An 18,129-nucleotide genomic window follows, 5' to 3' on the forward strand; every position below is an offset into this window, starting at 1 on the left:
AGGGCTGTGAGAAACTTCATGGGACCTAACTAGATCAGGTGAGTGATCAGGAAACAAAAAGCTGAAATCCACAGGCAAGACACTGAAAAATAACACCAGAAATGAGTCAAATCTAAACCTCAGGCAAGCAGCACTTCAGGCACTTCATGTAAAAACTCAAGCCAGTGCAAAGCAGAAGTGAAGAAAAACCAACCCTAACAAAACAGCCAGATACACAGAGAACAGAATAGAAAGTAATGCACATTACAGAGTAGGCAGTTCCACAGGTCCCTGCACTGAGTTTTCAGAACATATGCTCCAGTCTATGTTCTAGTCCATTTCAAAAAGACACAGAGCAAAATGAGAAGGCCATAAATTGCAAATATTTAGAACAGGGAAAAAGACTGAGATAAACAGAGACTTAAAGTGACTTTTAGGTTATAAAGGTGATGCAATAGAAGTATGCAAGTAGGCCACAGCACAGAAATCAGAATAGTCTCAGCTCAACAATTTCTGAAGGTATTTCATGCAACCAAAGTCAAGGCCTTGTCCAAGTTCTGAACACCTGCAAGGACAGAGGTTCCCACAACCTACCTGCACCTCCAATCCAGTGTTTCACCACTCTCGCAGGGAGCATTTTTTTTCCCAATGATTTTCCCCTTTCTGGAATCTGTCACCATTGCCTTTTGCCATCTCACTGTGCACCTCCAAGAAGAGTCAAGCCTCATGTTCCCTAACAACCCACCTTTAGGATACTGCAACTAGATCTCTGTTCCCTTAGCCTTCTCTTTTCCAGGTTAAGTTAGCTCAGTTCCTTCAGCCTCTCTTTTATATCATGTACTCCAGCCTCCTAACCATCTTTGGTGGTTCACCACTAGAATTGCATCAGTATGTTAGTCTTCTCTTTACAAAGGAGCCCAAAAGTGGACACTGTATTCCAGATACAGTCTCGCAAGAGCTAAACAGGGGGCAATAACCATTTCCCTTCACCTGCTTGCTAGACTCTTGCTAATTCAGCTGAATGAGTAAACAAATGTGGAACTCAATTATTCTAAAGTTAGGAAAGAGAAAAGCGTCCAATTAGAACAGCAAATTCAAAACTAAAGATATTAACACACAACATACTATTACACTGTGGACCACAGTATAGTAGGACTTTTAATTAAAGACAAAGTCAATTCTAGTAGACACGTAAACCTTCAAGCTCTGGAATATAAGACAGGTTTACCTGTTGAAGGTTTAATACTGACTTTCCCTCTTTTTTTTTTTAAAAATACTGACAGAACTATCTTGATATTCCTTTGTACTTTAGTTCTTATTTATAGCAAAAAAATCCTGTGTAATCTAAACCCTTCTTACCTCTGATCATGAACCTTTGATCTTGAGGACTCTGAATAACTATCAAACATCGGTGAGTATGTCTGTTTCGAGTCACCTGGCTCCTCTTTACCTTGTGACATGGCAGGATACTCACATTTCCTGAGAAAGAGAAGCGTTTTGGGTGAATCTGTGTTCTCTTAAAACAAAGACTAATACAGTTTTCACAAGCTTTCATCAGTTTACTAGAAGTAGTAACAGTTAAAATTTCTGAAAAGACCACTTAAAGCTTAGACTAGTTAAATCATCCCAGAAAACACTTAGAGCATCTTTTTCTACTCTTTTATATAGAGCTTCATATAACCAGTTAATGCCACCTTTGGCGTACACTGTTGAGGGCGTAAAGATGGAATTTAAATTCTTCTTTTTAAATGCTCATTCATTATGACATCTTACAATTTTCTTCAAGAACAGGTGAAGCAAAACCTAACTATCTTACTTCCCCCTTCCCAAGATGTGAAACATTAGAGAAAACCTGTTTGTATCAGTTCGGGCTCTCAGTTGCTTCATGAACTCTGAATGATGCTGCCGCTGGTGGTCAAACAAGGTGGTGACCGGAGCAGCTGGAGCGCTGATGGTATCTGAGATCTGGGTTCGTGCTAACTCTGTCATCTGAGTACAATAAAAACCAAAGGAATACAATGAGCTTATTAGCATCAAAATGGTTTTGAAAGAGAAAATAGTCAATTTACTGATTTATTGAACAAACTTGTAAGACATGGTTTTGAGATGGTTTGTAGTTACATACTTACCAATTTTGGTTGTAAAAAGTGCATACTGCTCCGTAAATACATATTTTTTAATTTAAGCAGAGAGGAATTATTGATATGAAACTATAGACATGCAAGGCACTACTTACCATATCATTCTGATCAACTTAAGCAAACTCTGATCACTAGAATGATTCCCACATAATAAAACATTAGGGGGAAAAAAAAAAAAAGCCAGAAACAATGTTTTCTTTTTCATTTGAAAGTGCATCTTGCCCAAAGAGCAAGAAATATTATTTCCACTCTAAAGGAAGCAATAGGTTTAAAGTTCCAATATTATGCAAACTACCAGGTCTAAAATTGGCAACATTAAATTAACAGATAGCCATGAATTTTTCCTTTTTAACCTACAGCAGTCACTGTGTACTTGACTAGAAATAAGAAGAGCTTCAGAAATCACAGCAGATAACACTGGTTTTTAGAAGCTTTAGAATTTACTATTTTTCTTCTTGTTCAAACATCTGCCTCTTGTACAGCAGGAAACTCAGGTTGGTTTTGAAGGTAGCAATAAGCTGTATTTCAATAACTTCCAATACACATACTGAGCTTCTTCATTAATTCTTCAATTAATATATGCATTAATTGTAATGCATGCAATTTTATAAAAACAAGTGAATATCAGGAGTCACTAGTGAACGTGGATAGAAAAGCTACTCTGCTAGCCCATCATCACTGACCAGGTCACCCCCAACAACCTCTCCACAAGCACCTCTTACTCTCAGACTTCAAACTTAGAGCAAGAAAAGAAATTAAAATCTTACACCAAATAAAAGCTGTCTTTGTTTCTTCTACCTTGTTTCTTAATTAGTTTTCACTCACTTTGGCTCTATAAACTACAAATGTTTCTTTGTCTTTATCCAAGACTTTGCTACCTGCTATCAACTACCACTGCATGTATCTCAGATGCCTGAGCTTTTCTGCTCCTTTAACCTAACCCATTCTTGTCTCTTCAAAAATTAAACTTCACATATGTAGCAAAGCCCTGAACAAGTACATCAGTATTATTCTACAGTCCCATTACCTATCACAAAAACAGCCTTGCTGAGCACCAAAATGTACATAAGCCTTGAAGAAACAATTATGTTCATACCCACCAGCCTTCCACACTCCATCCCATAACCCTAATGCACAGTCATTGTGATTGCTAAACTATGAAAAAGCAAAAGCATTTTCTGGCTACTGTGTTTCCTTAGCTATGAGTGAAGCAACTGCTACATGTTGGGAACAAAAAGTATAAAAACTGATAAACAAAACTGAAAACTAATAAATATTCTGTATGCCACGAGAAGAATGAGAAGCAACTCAAAAAAAGAAAACTTCAAACTCTATACCACATTAAGAGCTCTGCTGAAGATCCTCCCCTCCTCCTGTTTTTTTTTTATTTATTTGTTGGTCTACCTTCAAAAGTAAGCAAAATTGCTATTTCCCTGCTTTTCTAATTTAATTTGCACATGAAACAGATACAGGATCAATCCCTGATGGAGTGGAACTCTTACAAATTAAAGATGTTGTGTTCACTATCATCAATCTATCCTGGAAGAACAAACTTCTTAACAGTTCGTTAACTGGAAGATCATAAGAATAGTGAACAGGGATTTAAGGCTGCTGACTGACTTCTGAGTAACGATGCCAGAAAAGCTCCTTTGAAGTCCCATCATTTGTCATGTTATGAAGGTGAAGAAGTTGCACTGAGAATGACACTGAACAGAGAACAACCTAGAGGCAAAATAGTATTCAAAATAATACTGAAATTAGAACAGCTTTTTCCTTTCACTCAGGACCTCACCTCATGGATCTGGTGAGCTGCGGTTTCTGCCTGCTTGGCTGCAGCCTTACATGGGGTCTCTTGTACAGCCTCCTGCCGTGACTGGACGAGATGCTGAAGTGACTCTGCATGTACCTATGCAGAAAACACAGCCAGTTCAGCCCTTCAAAATTTTCTGGCTATAATAACTACAGTTTCATTTCTCACAATCTGGGGGAAAAAAGTTTGAAATTGGCAATTGGACCCTAAGAGCTTTTTTCAGCTCTATTAAACCCCTTCACCACTTCCATATGTTCCCAGCTCCAAATTAAAAATACTTGTAGGCACGGATTTACTTACAGCATTTTGCCTCTTACACACTCCACATTTTTTGAAGGGCAGCATTACCTGAGCTGCCTTCTGCCTTGCCTCGTCCAGTTGTCTCTGACTTTCTAAAGCTTCTTGTTCGGCCTTGATTTTCAAAAGGGCTAAGTCCCGTTCATGGCGCTGCTGCTGTGCCTACAGATTAGGAAAACAAGTTTTCATCATGCAAGTTAAATGTGAATAGCTTTTTTTGCCTTAGCCCCTGGCTGCAACCACCTCTGAAAGATCTAGATCTACTCTACTGGTGGTGCCTCTTCTGCTAAAGTAAAATTTCCAGCCTACCGACTGACCCTCCCTTTTTAAGTAGGCAGTAGACAATGCACATTCCCCATACTCTTCCATCACAGTGTAGAAAGAAAGATGATTTAGGAGACCAATTAATTCAACAAACTAGAAAAAGCAATCTTGTCAACATAAGAAATTTCAAACAAAAATATCCTTTTCATGGAATAAGACAAATGATCCAGCCTGAACAACTACACTGCATGGCATTGGGACCGAACATCAAACCTAGTAAATAATCAAGTTTTTATTTTACTGAAGTACACAACCAAAGCAGTGATTCCAGCTAATGGTATATTAATGACACATATTCTAGAGTCACCAGTTCCTTGGTGTCGACTTAAAATAGGAAAGATAACAGATATTAATCCTAAAAAACTGACGTTATCAGAGATGCTCCATCACGCCCATGATGATTTCTCTGCATTGCTAACAAAAGCATAACTTGCCCAATTTGACTAATTTTCTTGCAGAATAAAAAAGGAAGGTTAAGACAAGGAAGTATTTTTCCATTACCTTTAGAATCTGAGCCAAAGAAACGCTCTCCTGCTGTGCAAGTGATATGCCTCGTACTCGTTCTACATCTGAAAGCTGTCGCACAGACTCCTCAATAGCACTAAGGTAGTTCAATTCTGCTGATAAACGATGCTGAAGACCAGCAGGGGAGAAGCGCATACATCCTGCAGGATAAGACTTACTAGTCAACCTCCAGAGACTTTAGTGCCCCGCATCAAAAAATAAAGAAAAAAAAACCCAAAACAACCTGCTCTGGGATTAGTATGGTTTTAACAAAACAACTCACCACTCGCCGAGGCTGCTCCTGCTACAGACCTACTAGTTCCCAGACTCAAGTCAGGGAAGGCTATGTTAGGCTTCAGCCCTGATGCTGTACTTCCAGGAAAGCCAGCAGGTGACTTGACCCTTTCTGCTGTATTGCCTATAGAATCAAACTGCAACATTTTTTGGGAACCAGAAGATGGGGAAGAAGTCGGTGTCTTCTGGGATCTCCCCTTGTCTGAGAAACTGACAATGAAACAAAAAAAGAAAGGAGTCAATATTGTTCTAAGTCCAGCCATTTGATAAGACAATAAAGCAATAACCTAGTTCTTCCATTTATATACACCAAACAAATCCACGCAAAAGGCACAGTCTTTTATGGTTTGCACAGGCCCAGTCTGCCTTTAGGAAATGGTCTCATAAGACGGGCTTTGTACCTGTATATCAGTTTAGGGTTAAGTTTCTAGAGCACTTAATTTTTCCGCCAAGTATTAAACCTAGTTACCACACACCAAAAAAAAAAAAAAAAAAAATTAACATAGTATCTACATGTTCTACATGACCAGACAAGCAGTTTCAATGCCTTCTGTTAGGAACGTCGCATTGCAGGATGCACTCACCTGCATGTGCATTTACACATCTGTTTTGAGAGTCTGAGTGAAGAAATTTGTTTTACTCACAGGAAATCAGGGCTATATTTTGATATCAAAATACGATGAACAGTATTTTTAAAAAGTAAACAGGTTACTGTCAGCATATGAATGCAACTGAATGTGATAAACCACTGCCCTGAGTCTCAATCTCTTTCACCAAAATGCAATGAAATGCCTGAAGACCAAAACTTGACTTAACCAGTAAAATACTACAGAAACATTTCTTCTTAAGAGACAGTTGAAGACATCGCTTTCCAAACATACAAAAAATTATGCAGACACTTCTTAAATTTACCATTCCAATTTTATTAAGCCAAAGAGGATTAACAGTGGCTGCTTAAATCCCTTAGGAAGACGTTCTGCTTTACTTGGCACATCTTAGTAGGTCACAGGACCTTTCAAACCCAAAACTGGGCATCACTGAAAGTCATCAATATAAGTCAATACCTTGGAACCACTCTATACCCACACAGAATGAGTGAGAGACCATTCGTATTATTTGTTGCTTTTTAGAAAAAAGTGCAGTGAAAACTGAGTATTTCATAACCATCTTCATTGCACAATTAGCAGAAAAACTGCATTCACAGCTAGACATACAGAGGTTGCAACAGAAAATTAGAATTTTTTCCTCTTTTTCTACACTCTTTTCTGAGTATCAGTTCATCTCTCAAAAAGCATCAACTCACAGAGCTGGATAGGCTAGCCAAAAATGTCTGTGGATTCTGCTGAAAAGAGCAAGATGACTGCAGAAGTTGACTAGCTGTCGTCCTGTCCCGTCCTCCCCCCCCCCACTTCTTACAGACCATTTGTAGAAGTGGAAAACAAAAATTGTATTTTAATGCTTATGGTACTGAACCTGACAGGATACCGCTATTGGCCAGTTATCCTTACAAAAACAGAGGGGTTATCTGGGGAGGAATCACTGTTTTGTATTTGCTCTTACTACAGACATCTACTTTGGTCTTTCATATTTAAAATACAGGGGAAAAAAACATTTTCTGCATGCCCATCTTACTAACATTTGATTATTTCTGTTACTTTCCTTTTGCACACCCAAAGACACAGCCATTTAATAACATACCATAACACTACCAAGCTTAGTTATATTTGCATACAGTTTTACAAGGTTCATGTTACCTCATTAGGGAGTGTCCAGATAAGTTTTCTAATGTGCTGTCTGTATCTGGGTTCTGCTCATGATCTTTACTAGAAATTCTGCTACTTGATAAGGACTTCTTTGTCTGTTGGGATCCCCACTCTAATTCAGATAGCATTTTATCTTCTTCCATAGGGAAGTGGTGAGAACTTCCATTGAAAGAGTCCAACCCTAAGAAGCAACAACATTGCAAAAAGTTTACATTTGGTATTCCAAGTATGAATATCTTAGCCATCAGGAACCCCAAAACAAATAATTGAGAACTTTTTTCCCCACTTAAAGATACCTTTGAGTTATAAATCTATAAATCCAACAAGCAAGAAATGTAAATTTGGCAGCTTCCTACAGGAGATTAAGTTCTCTTCTGCATATTGTGTCCACTGTCAGAAAAAGTGTCACTCAGCTAACTTTTCAGAACGCTATCAGTTTAAATAAAGAAAACAAGCATGATAATAGATAATTAGAGTAAAGCCTAGCTTTCTTTGGGTAAGCTAGAGAATTTTGAAAAAATAATAAGAGAGATAATTTGGAATATCCCATCTTATTTTTCTCATCCTTTTATTGCCTTCAAAACTAGCTTTTTCTTATGTCACCCATTGCTTATATAATAAGACTGTACCAAATATCAAGTTTCTTCATGTTTTTGTAATGTACAAGTTACTCTAGGAAAAAGTGTATTTATTAATTTGTGCACTACGAAAACTGTCTGTGATCCAAAGATGAAGCATATACAGGCAAACTTGTTGTCGCCTTCATAAATGTGGCCGTAACTTAGATTTCTCAGCAGTCTATTGGAATGTTCTCAGTCCAGAATCTGAGGACAGTTCCCACACGATATTAAAATTAACTAATTTGTTAGAAGGCTGGTTTAGGAAAGGAAACATTTTCAACACTGTTAATAACCTCTTGCCTATTTAATTTCAGATGCATTTTAAGGTCAGAGAATAATCAGTCAAAAAGAATTTAGGAAGGAATCACTGGAGGAATAAATAAATCCGCCTATCTGCATTAGATTACAGTTTCTAGATATGTAGAAAGACTGCAATTTTCATAACAAGAAAACCCTAAAGCCTCCTTCAAAAAAAAAACCAACCCTACAGTGAAGTACTTCACTTACGTTCCTTTTTCCCCTTCTTTTTAGAGGAAGCAGATGAGCGAGAAGATGCTGCAGACCGTGGTCCAGATGAATGCTGAGAAGCAAGCTCTACAGATCGAGGTTCATGGGGAGACTTCCTACTAGGAACTTCTTCCTGAATGCTTGAATTACTGCTGCCAGCAACACTAAAAAGGAGCACATTGACAGCGATTAACTAAGGACTTCCAACTCCCATATTACACTGTGCACAAGTAAATTGGACACAGATGGCTAAAACTGTATTAATTAGCCCATCTTGAAAAGCATCGATTTTGAGATTAAAAGCTACTACACCTAAAACAGTAGAAAGTTTTACACGATATTGAACATATTGAAACATTCTTCCAATAATATGAAACAGTAAAAGATGGGTAGCAATCATCCTTTCCAACGCTAACTCTTAACAGCTATTTGACTACAGAATTGAACAACATAAGAATTACTCCAAATACGACTGCATTCTAAATAATCTCTGGGCATACAGGTATCATCAGTAAATTGACAGAAATTAGTGATTTTCAATAAAGGATTACAAAAGATTTGCAAATAAGGGGGTAATGCATCATATACTAAATAATACCAACAGAAGACCTATCAAGAAGTTTAATCAGAAAGAAAACATTTTTTGCAGTCAACATTTTCAGTGTGCAAACTGCCTTTTACCTTCCTTTCTTCTGAGGTAAAGTACCACCAATATAAACACAGTACATGTGGCCTTCCCCAAGGTGCCCAAAAGATGTAAATATATGTCATTACAAAACAGGGGTCTTAGGAAATTCAGGAAGCCACATGAATTCAATAGTAACACGGAGAGTCTAGAATTTACAGTCTTCAAATTTTAGTCTGAACAAAACGTTTAAAAGTTCTTACAGGCAATTTATGTATCCACTACTAAGCATTACTGAACCCTTACTGAAAGTAATTATAGGCTTTTTACAACATTTTGAAGTACTGAAGATATTTTAACACTTTCAAATATAACTTCTTTTTTCTAAATTACAAAGACTAACCCATTGAGCATTATAGCAGCCACACAAGTTGGAGAACTAATTTTCACCTCACTACAAAGCGTAAGAACCTTGCCTAAAGCTACCTTCCAGTCTAACGAAGAACAAAAATTAGACAGTGAACAGGAATACTTGACTCTAATCTTTATGTCTTAACCATGCCAGTTGCTATATTAACCGCAAGGTCCTAAGGAAATACCTCATCACTTTGACTAGTATTACAATACAGCACAACAGAAAAGATATCCAGCATATTATGAAACCAATTTTGCATTAACTATTTTCTGTCAAATGATGCATTTTGATTTTTACAAGAAGTCTAACATAGAGTTACCTGAGGTCACGTGCAATCTTTTTGTCTGTTAAAGTGCCACTTCCCTGCGATGAGGCAAAATCATCTTCGTAAGAAACCACGCTCTCGGGAGGGCTCATGGCAGGGAGTAAAGGGCGCAGAAGGGCAGACCCTCCACTCAACCTTTCGTCAAACACTGAAGTGTGGACAAAGAAGCAAAAAGACAAAAATTATACCAAATGCAAATGTGCATAAAACAGGTAATAAAGCTGCAGGAATTAAAATGCTCCCAACCACAAGTTACAAAGACTTCCTTTCAAACACAAAAACATCAGGAAAACAACAGTATAGACATATCCCATGGCAGTTTTAACACAACATAACAAGCAGTCTTCATCTTTTCATAAATTACTGAATACTCTACTTCGTTAACACACTCTAGCTAAAACATTCTTGAAGAGCACAGTGCTTGAGAGTAGAGCCATCTGCAGAAAACTGAAATGCAATCATCTTTAAGGGAAATAAAATGAAGAAAAAAAAGAATCAAGAAAAAATACATGATAAAAATCAACTTGTCAGAAAACATTCCTCCTCAAAATGAGGAATTCAAGGCAAGAGAAATGGTACTCATAAAATGACGAATAAATTTGTACAAAAAATGAAAATCAAATGAAGCATCCTGCATGAGACACTTGTAAAGCACACCCTAAGACAGTAACACTTGAAATGGGCTTGTTTAAGCAAGAGACTTTCCCTGCTGATACACCAAAACCTTACCTTCTCAAAGATTGTTACGAGAGGTTTAATTGTCACCCTAATTTGAGACATTATCAAATAACTTGCGAGCAAAGATGCAAAAGGAAAGTCCACATCATTCAGCCACTGAAGTTACACATTTCTAGTAATACAGTAAAGCTATATTATTCTTGTGTAGCAAGAACTCAGGACACATCCAAGCACTCATGTTTATGCCACAAAATAAGTGCTGCATAAAGCATGCATTTCACCTTTCTGCCTTAACTGAAACAGGAATGATGTGTTATTACAGATGATCTGGAGTGTGTATATAGTAGGAGGATGCACACTCCAATCCAGAGGGTCTGTTCTCCATGATGGAGAGAACCATTTCCAAACGTACTCTGGGCAATTTAGATTTAGTATGCAATTCTGGATACAATAAATGTAAACTTTGCATTCACAATTCCGTAATTATGCGTGTCCTTAATACATGTAATTTAGCATATGAATTAGTTACTGATCTAGAAATACAGCACAATCTAACACAAAAATAATCTTCCAGCCCAAAATTGTGTGTGTGGGGTATTCTTCTTTTTTTCCTTAGACAAGAAGGCAAAAGGTGGGAGAAATAATTTATCATCCAAAAGTAAAGTAGAAAAGCCTTACACAGATTCACGTTTGAGACATCTAAAAGCACATTCCTTACCTGTGAAGTATAAAGTGTAAGGAGTAGTAAGACCAGGAAAATAGTAATTCACAAGAGCTTCAAGAAATTTTTCCATTTTTACCTTTTCCATGAAGCTGATAACTTTTCGCAAAGATGTTGATGACACTGTGGGGACTTCCCTTCGCCAGTTCCTCCCATGGCCCCTTGCTGTGTGTGCCACTTGTCTGAGTGAAAAGTGGCAAATACTTCTCAGCTTCTTTCTGAAACTCCTTTATGGGCTCAAAAGCATTTCTCTCCCGAATGCAGAAATCCTTCTCTTTTAACATCTCCAGCATCTTCAGTGGCAGCTCTTTGTGCTGGCTTCCTTCCTCTTCAGAGAGGCTTCTGTCACTCAGGAGAGGCCCTTCGCTGATGGAGTCGATGCTGGACTCATGAGGAATTACAGCTTTGTTTGGAGCATAAGCCTGGTTTTCACGCCCCGGGGAGTCAGTCTGTCTCTTGGATAAATGTCCTAGTATCCCCTCATGCCTGTTAGCAGCGGGGGACCTCATTCCAAGGCTAACTGCAGCAGTATGAGGCCTGATCATTTCGGGAAGCTTTTTAAATTCACTAAGGTTGCCTACCCCAGGAAGGCTGTCATCAAAGGCTGTATGAGACACACAGGTACCCAACATTTTTTTAATTCTGGCTGAAAAAGCATCTTCATTTTCCTCTCTCACAGGAGGACTCACAGCCTTTGCCCATTGCCCATCATCCTGGTTTTCTTGCATAAATTCACGGTCTGAGTTCCACATGGTACCATAATTGATACCAGCCCCAGCCAACTTTTTGGCTTCACTTTCAATCCTGCTAGTAAGGGAAGCAGCTGTAGCTTTCAAAGCTTCAATCCGATCTAATTTGCTCTTATATTGGCTAGCAGTAGGTTTTACTAAGAGATTTTGCTGTGCAGCAGGTGAATTCAGGTATGGCTGAGGCATCAAGGTCAGTGATCCCATAGGTGCAGCATGGCTTCTCCTGCCTGCCAACATCGCATCACACTCCTTTGACAAAAGGTCCATCTGCTCCAGACTCCAGTGTTGGGAGCAAGGGCCTCCACTTGAGCCCATGAGAGCTTGCGGGTGAGAGAGCTGGACTCTTGGGCTCAACCTGTCTGGCTGTACCCACGGAGGCTCCATCAAATCACTCCTGAAATGAAAAATCAACATTTAAGTTGATGACTTACACAAGTACTGTTGTTTTAGATGAAAGTATCATTACCACAAATTTATTTTTCAGGAAGAAATACTTTTTGGTGGAATCAAAATACTTTCTGGAGGGGCAGGGAATGGGACAGTAAACAGTTACAGAATGTTATTTAAAAAAAACCACCACCAAGAACAACAACAACAACAACAACAAAAAAAAACACCAAAAAAAAACCCAAAACAAAAAAAACCCCAAAGAAACAAACAAAAAAGCCTTCCACACAACCAACACAGCACCTTCCAAATTTGAAATGCCATTTATGGTGTACTGTGTGTTTTAGAGTTATAACAAGCTGGGTGTTTTCATCATCAGCAGTAAGTCTTTTCCAAAAGTTTCCTAACTTCAAAAGGGAGGAAACATCTTTTTTTTTTTCTTGGAATTTCTTCACCCCAGCCTTCCCCCTCCAGTTGAAGCCAGCCCATGTTTCACTGGAGCTTTCTCTTAGGGTAGGCATGAAGAACACTTAGAGAAAAGGAGGAACGGAAATGCAAGGATGTTTAATGTTCTGTAAGACATCTTTTTTATTTCCAGATAGCTCCCATTTGCATGACAGGAGCTCTGTAGAGACCTTCCTTCACTAAGTATCACTCACACATATTCTGAACCCTAGGAAACCTGGAAAGTGCCTCACAAAAAACTGCTTCTCTGGTTACTATGAGGCTCTCCAAATAACTTATGCAGCCCTTTAAGTCTCATCTCTCCCCTACTATTAGTACTTACATTTCTTCCTTACAATGTTACACTAACAATATTTACTACCATATGGTTTAGCAGCCTATTCTGTACACAGTACTACAAAGCATTCCCAGTGCTTCCTTGAACTTTTCCGGAAAGGAAACAGGTCTCATTGAATTTACAAAGTCAGCATGGATTTGACCAAGTTAAGGTACACATAATGAAGCAAGTATATATATTTAAGAAGCATTCATTATGTAATTAAAAACGAAGACACACTTGCACAACAGGGATATTAAGGATATGCAAGAAACTAGGATTTTTAGTTCCTTATATTTAAGTGTTTCGTTAGGCACCTTTACTTACAATAAGAAAAACTTTGATAATACATTGAACAATTAAAAATGGGGAAAGCAGCATGAAAGGTAACAGGGAAAGGCTAGTTCCAAGCAGAAGCAGAGGGTTTTAGTACTTTAGAGACAGTAACTAAAGGCCTGAGTCCAAGACAACTGATTAAATAGAAACACTGAACAAATCAAGTAAGAAAAAAATCAACAGACGTATTCATATGACCAGCTTCTCTTGTCCAATGGCAATGGACATATGTCTTCCAATATGAAATGTGCACCCTCATGATGTCAGCAAAAGATTAACAGCAACCACCATTCACTTTATTTACAGACTCACTAAATACCCATAGCCAAAATTTTCACATGCTTTCCTGCATCAGCTTCCTCTTTACTGCGAGGAAACATTATAATTGCCATAAAGACAATTACTCTTGCTAGAACATGAACTTAAGAGCCTAGTCTACTTTCACTTCTCAGAGGTGAAAACTAGAGTATTTTCCTCTTTCAAAAGGCCTACAACGGCTCACCTCAGTAGCGGCTGCTGCGGTTCTGAAAGCGACATGTCACTACTTGAAGATGCACTAGGAGGACGCTCTTGAACCTTGTTTTCTTTGTCAGATTCCCCAGATGGTTGATAACCAGGTCTGGGCTAGAAATGAAGACAACCAGAAAAGCGCATTTTCAAAAGTCTGCAGGAGTTTAGAAGTACTTGTCTCATTAAAATTGAAAAGGCTTACATTTCTCAGTGTAGTATCACATCTGTCCTACCACACACAGACTTAAAAACACAAGACATTTATGTTTTTGTCTCAGCAGAATGTACTGGGAAAAAAATCTTTCTACACATACTGAACTAGTTCAGCCGAACACATCAAAGTTATATTAGTCTTTTACCATCTATTAATCTTCTTTCATATTCAGTTTCTGATTAGCAAACTTATTTAACTCACTGCTAATGAAGTTTGTCCACTGACTGAAAGCAACTTCAAAGCTCTTCAATTCACGGTTTGACTGATATTTACAGTTTTCTTAAGAGCCAACCTTTATAGCTGCTGTTAGCTAATATTCAGAATTCTGCTTCTATTTATAATAGAAAGATGAGTTCCATTCACCTTTCTAGTAAGCCCTGCTGTGCTGAAAAGCAGCCACTAGCAAGGAGGCTCCAGAATAAAACCACTATGTTTAAGCAAACACTACACAGTTTTCATTGTATCCTTTTTCTTAACTGATAACCAGACCAGGACAAGTCATGACCTTCCTAAACATACCACCTCCTATTCCTGCAAACAACTGCAACACGTTAAGTCAGTGAATCAGCTATACCTGTGTTTCCTGCACTGTAGGCAGCTGAGGTGGCTCTTCTAAAAACGTACGTTCCAGCAATAGTTTAGAATAGGCTTCCTGTAACCGTTTGGCTGCTGAAGGCTCAGGATGAGGCACATTCTTCACTTTATTGAAAGCCTCCTTCTGCTTTCTGTAGAGCTCTTGGAGCCTTTTGTTCTTCTGTTCTGTTGCCTCCTTTTGTGCTTTCTTCTCTTCATTCTGCTTCTTCCTCCTCTCCTCTTGCTGCCTGATGATGTACTGACGAACCTCATCTGTATCGTAGTGACGTTTCTTAGAGATCACCTGAGGCTCCTCACTAGCAGCTATCTTGTCCGGTTTCCTTTTGGTTGGACTGTGGCTCCTGGCATTTTGAGAAGGCAAAACAGATTTCTGATTCTGCTTTTCCACATCTTTCTCTTGCTTTGTACTCATGGAATCCAACTGCAAGTCATCGAGAATTCCACGTATCTCCACGGGCAAGAAGTCCTTATTTACAGAGGTATGATCTTCTTGGTTACCACCTGGAAGAGAAGCTTCCAGTTTCTTCAGATTATTCTCAGACCGTACTTTACTTCTTGACCTTTCAGAACTTCTTGAAGAGGTTTTACAGGTAACATCCAGTCTAGAATCTGAACCTGTCCTTCCAATACAGCCTGCTAAAGAATAAGACTTGTCAAATATTTCAGGTAAAAATAAAATTTGGGAAATTACATGCCATCACTGAAACAGCTGCAAAAGTGAGGATGAGGAAGGAGTGCAGATGTCACTGTAAATGTGCTTTTGCTTCATCCACTGTCATAGTCTGAATATAGCAGCATTTGCTTAGACTGAGCTCACACCCTTTATACTCTTACCAGCCTCACCACCTCACAGGTATAAGCAGCACAGCAGCTACCACCATCTCTTACCTGCCCTGTCTGAGATTCTGGATAAATTCTGAAAAGGGCTGGTGAAGGAATCAATGAAGATTTATGATGCACATGGATGACATTATATAGTATCTGGAAGAAACACAATTCCTGTACAACAGGGATGCCCAACCATAGCTTAGGTATTATATGCAGCACATCTGGAAAATTCACCTGGCCTCTGGACCACTGCTAGCCATTCCCTTCCCCACTAGCTTCAAGAGGCAAAGACAGATGGCAGGTGATCCATTTTTTTGGTTGCAACCTATTTCCCATCTTTTCCAGAGCTCCTGAGCACTTTTGCAGCATGTACTGCTCCAAGTCACATGCACAGGGCAGGCTTCGCATGACACCAAGAAAAGTTCATAATCTACCCAGAAGAGAGATTATGCATCCCAACCATGGATTGGAGCAAAATTCTCCCCCCTCGAATTCCAGGTTAAAAATAGGAGTTATTTTAATAAGAAACTGATTACATTCTATCTCAGAAATTTTCTTTATTCTGTAGACATGCAGTGTTATATAATAAATTAAATGAAAAAAAGTCCAGTGATAAAAGTACAACTTACCAGACTTGGCAGCTCGTTCTCGTCCTGTTCTATCACTAGATACAGCTCTTCTGTCCTGTTCTATTCTGGGAGTTGGACCCAGTATCTTTTTTACTAGCTTTTGTCCCTCCCGCCAGGAAGATGCACTTATTACATAGTTTCCACCTGCACAATAGTAATAAATAAAAGTCAAGCACTAGATGGATTTTCCAACGTATCAAAAAGTAGTATTTATTGCAACCCTTAATCATTTCTGTACCATTTAGTTCTGCATAAGTGGTATGGCTACAGTTACACAAAACAGTCCTAACGATGATGTACCAGGAACACACTCAACAGCTGAATCACGCAACTATCAGTGCTTCATGCCTACATAGAACACAATGTAACAATCTAGAATATACTGTAGCACATTAAAGCCCTACAAAAACTGATGTAAAAAAGGGTTATACAGGTCTAAAATGTATAAGCAAACATTACTGGGGGGGAGAGAGGAAATAGTTGTAGAGGTCTGAGAAGAAGCTGTTCACCTCCACTTAAATAAGGAAAATAAGAAAAAAGAGAAAAGCATCTAAAAAGTTTTAATAAGAAGAACAAAAATAAAGGTGGGAGATTAAAAAAAAAAAAAATTTTCATATTAAAAGAATATTAGCTGATAGTCTAGGAAAAAAAGCCCAAACAAAAACTTCAGGGATTTTTACAGATAATTAATCACTGAGACAGGTGTCTTGTGAGAGGTTAAAAAATACCAAGCAGCAGTTGTTCTATGCCAATACTAACTCACTGTCCTCTAGCTGAGTGAAAATAGTTAAGACATAACCCTATTAGCTGATACTTAATACAAGAACAGATTACCTCACAGGTGACAGAAACCCAATCAAAATGTTATTAGTATTATTTTACCATCCTACATATAATTAAATGATAAAAACTGGGTACGGCGGCATCTTTACCTAATATTGGTTAGATTAAATGCAAGGTTTATTCAACTCACCTTTCAGCCCACTAACTTGCAATATTATTAACTATTTTTTTGAAATAATGACCTTAAAGAGCTTTGGAGAAAATTATCATATAAAAAAGGAAATTAATAACCTAATTCAGACCATTTAGCAGTATGTTATTGCTAGAAAAGTGCATAACTTGAATACACAATTTGCAGTTGATTTCTAACCATTCAATTTCAGGTTCTACCTCTGACAGCACTGCCTAAACAAACCCAGACACTGCAGCATGAAAACAACATAGCCAGACAAAAGGGGATTGTACTCTGGGCCCATCAGGACTTTTAAGACATGGTACCAAAGCAACTTCAAGTGAAATCCAGGATAGCAGCCCAATAGTGTTTTGGCAATCCCAGTCCTCAGTTCCCACCCCTCTTTCTTTTCTTTTTGTTATTTTAAACCAGAAGGAGGAATCTTCTTCAGTCAGAAGTCTGTAGCCCACTATTCATTCATTACTAACAGTACTCTTCGCTTGCATTGTAAATTATCCAAGTATTTTATAAATCTGTCACGTGAAACATGTCACTACAAGCCTCTTTGGAACAGACATTATCAGCCAAAGGGGTTCTCTGCCAAACTCACTGTTCTCAATTACTTCTGTATGCATTTAAAAAGGCAGTGTAAAGTCTCATCTTCCATTTCAAGTCAGCTGTTTGAACTAAAACACGCTAAGGGAGCAGAACATGAGCTGTGGTTATTTATAGCCTTAGCTATGTTAAGCAGTTTCTTACTGCTATGACTGGAGGAGGACTGACCATCATGGATATGCCACTTGGATCTGGTTCTTATCTTCTAGGGATTTCAGGCCATCATTCTCCTCACATTTAATCCACTATGGAGAATAACCATTGCCATTAAAAATTGCAGCAATCGCTGTGCTCCTCCCTCACTTGGAAGTGTCAAAGATACGTAAGTTAGTTTAGTGTAGTTCCTTAAGCACGAATTGATCAGCATAGGAAGGAGCAAATCTATGCTTATCACTTACTTTTAAGTATTAGCATCTAGTACCACAAAATATTCACACACAGCTTCATGATTTACAGCATGCAGAAGCGCGTATTCACTCTCTAAAAAAACCCTTTGTAATAACTTTTTAAAGCAGCTTTTTTTCTTCC

The 18,129-nt window shown here is 38.3% G+C and overlaps 1 protein-coding gene across 13 annotated transcripts in view; it reads right to left on the minus strand.

Annotated features, from left to right (window-relative positions):
- The window catches only part of CEP350 (centrosomal protein 350), a 79,511-nt gene that overhangs the window by 37,008 nt on the left and 24,374 nt on the right, over positions 1–18,129 (minus strand). For 6 of the 13 annotated variants that reach the window (XM_030031631.2, XM_030031635.2, XM_030031630.2 and 3 more), the window contains exons 9-21: positions 16,032–16,175; positions 14,555–15,210; positions 13,759–13,880; positions 11,083–12,146; positions 9,599–9,752; positions 8,240–8,403; positions 7,104–7,293; positions 5,339–5,559; positions 5,053–5,216; positions 4,231–4,389; positions 3,913–4,026; positions 1,832–1,968; positions 1,339–1,458 (exon numbers count right to left, since the gene is read on the minus strand). In XM_030031631.2, the coding sequence (XP_029887491.1) occupies positions 1,339–1,458; positions 1,832–1,968; positions 3,913–4,026; positions 4,231–4,389; positions 5,053–5,216; positions 5,339–5,559; positions 7,104–7,293; positions 8,240–8,403; positions 9,599–9,752; positions 11,083–12,146; positions 13,759–13,880; positions 14,555–15,210; positions 16,032–16,175 (3,409 nt within the window). The remainder of the gene's footprint in view (positions 1–1,338; positions 1,459–1,831; positions 1,969–3,912; positions 4,027–4,230; positions 4,390–5,052; positions 5,217–5,338; positions 5,560–7,103; positions 7,294–8,239; positions 8,404–9,598; positions 9,753–11,082; positions 12,147–13,758; positions 13,881–14,554; positions 15,211–16,031; positions 16,176–18,129) is intronic. The other 7 variants (XM_030031636.2, XM_030031641.2, XM_030031637.2 and 4 more) reach the window with 3 other exon arrangements.

This window comes from Aquila chrysaetos, chromosome 12 (assembly GCF_900496995.4).
Source record: "Aquila chrysaetos chrysaetos chromosome 12, bAquChr1.4, whole genome shotgun sequence".
Lineage (NCBI taxonomy): Eukaryota > Metazoa > Chordata > Aves > Accipitriformes > Accipitridae > Aquila > Aquila chrysaetos.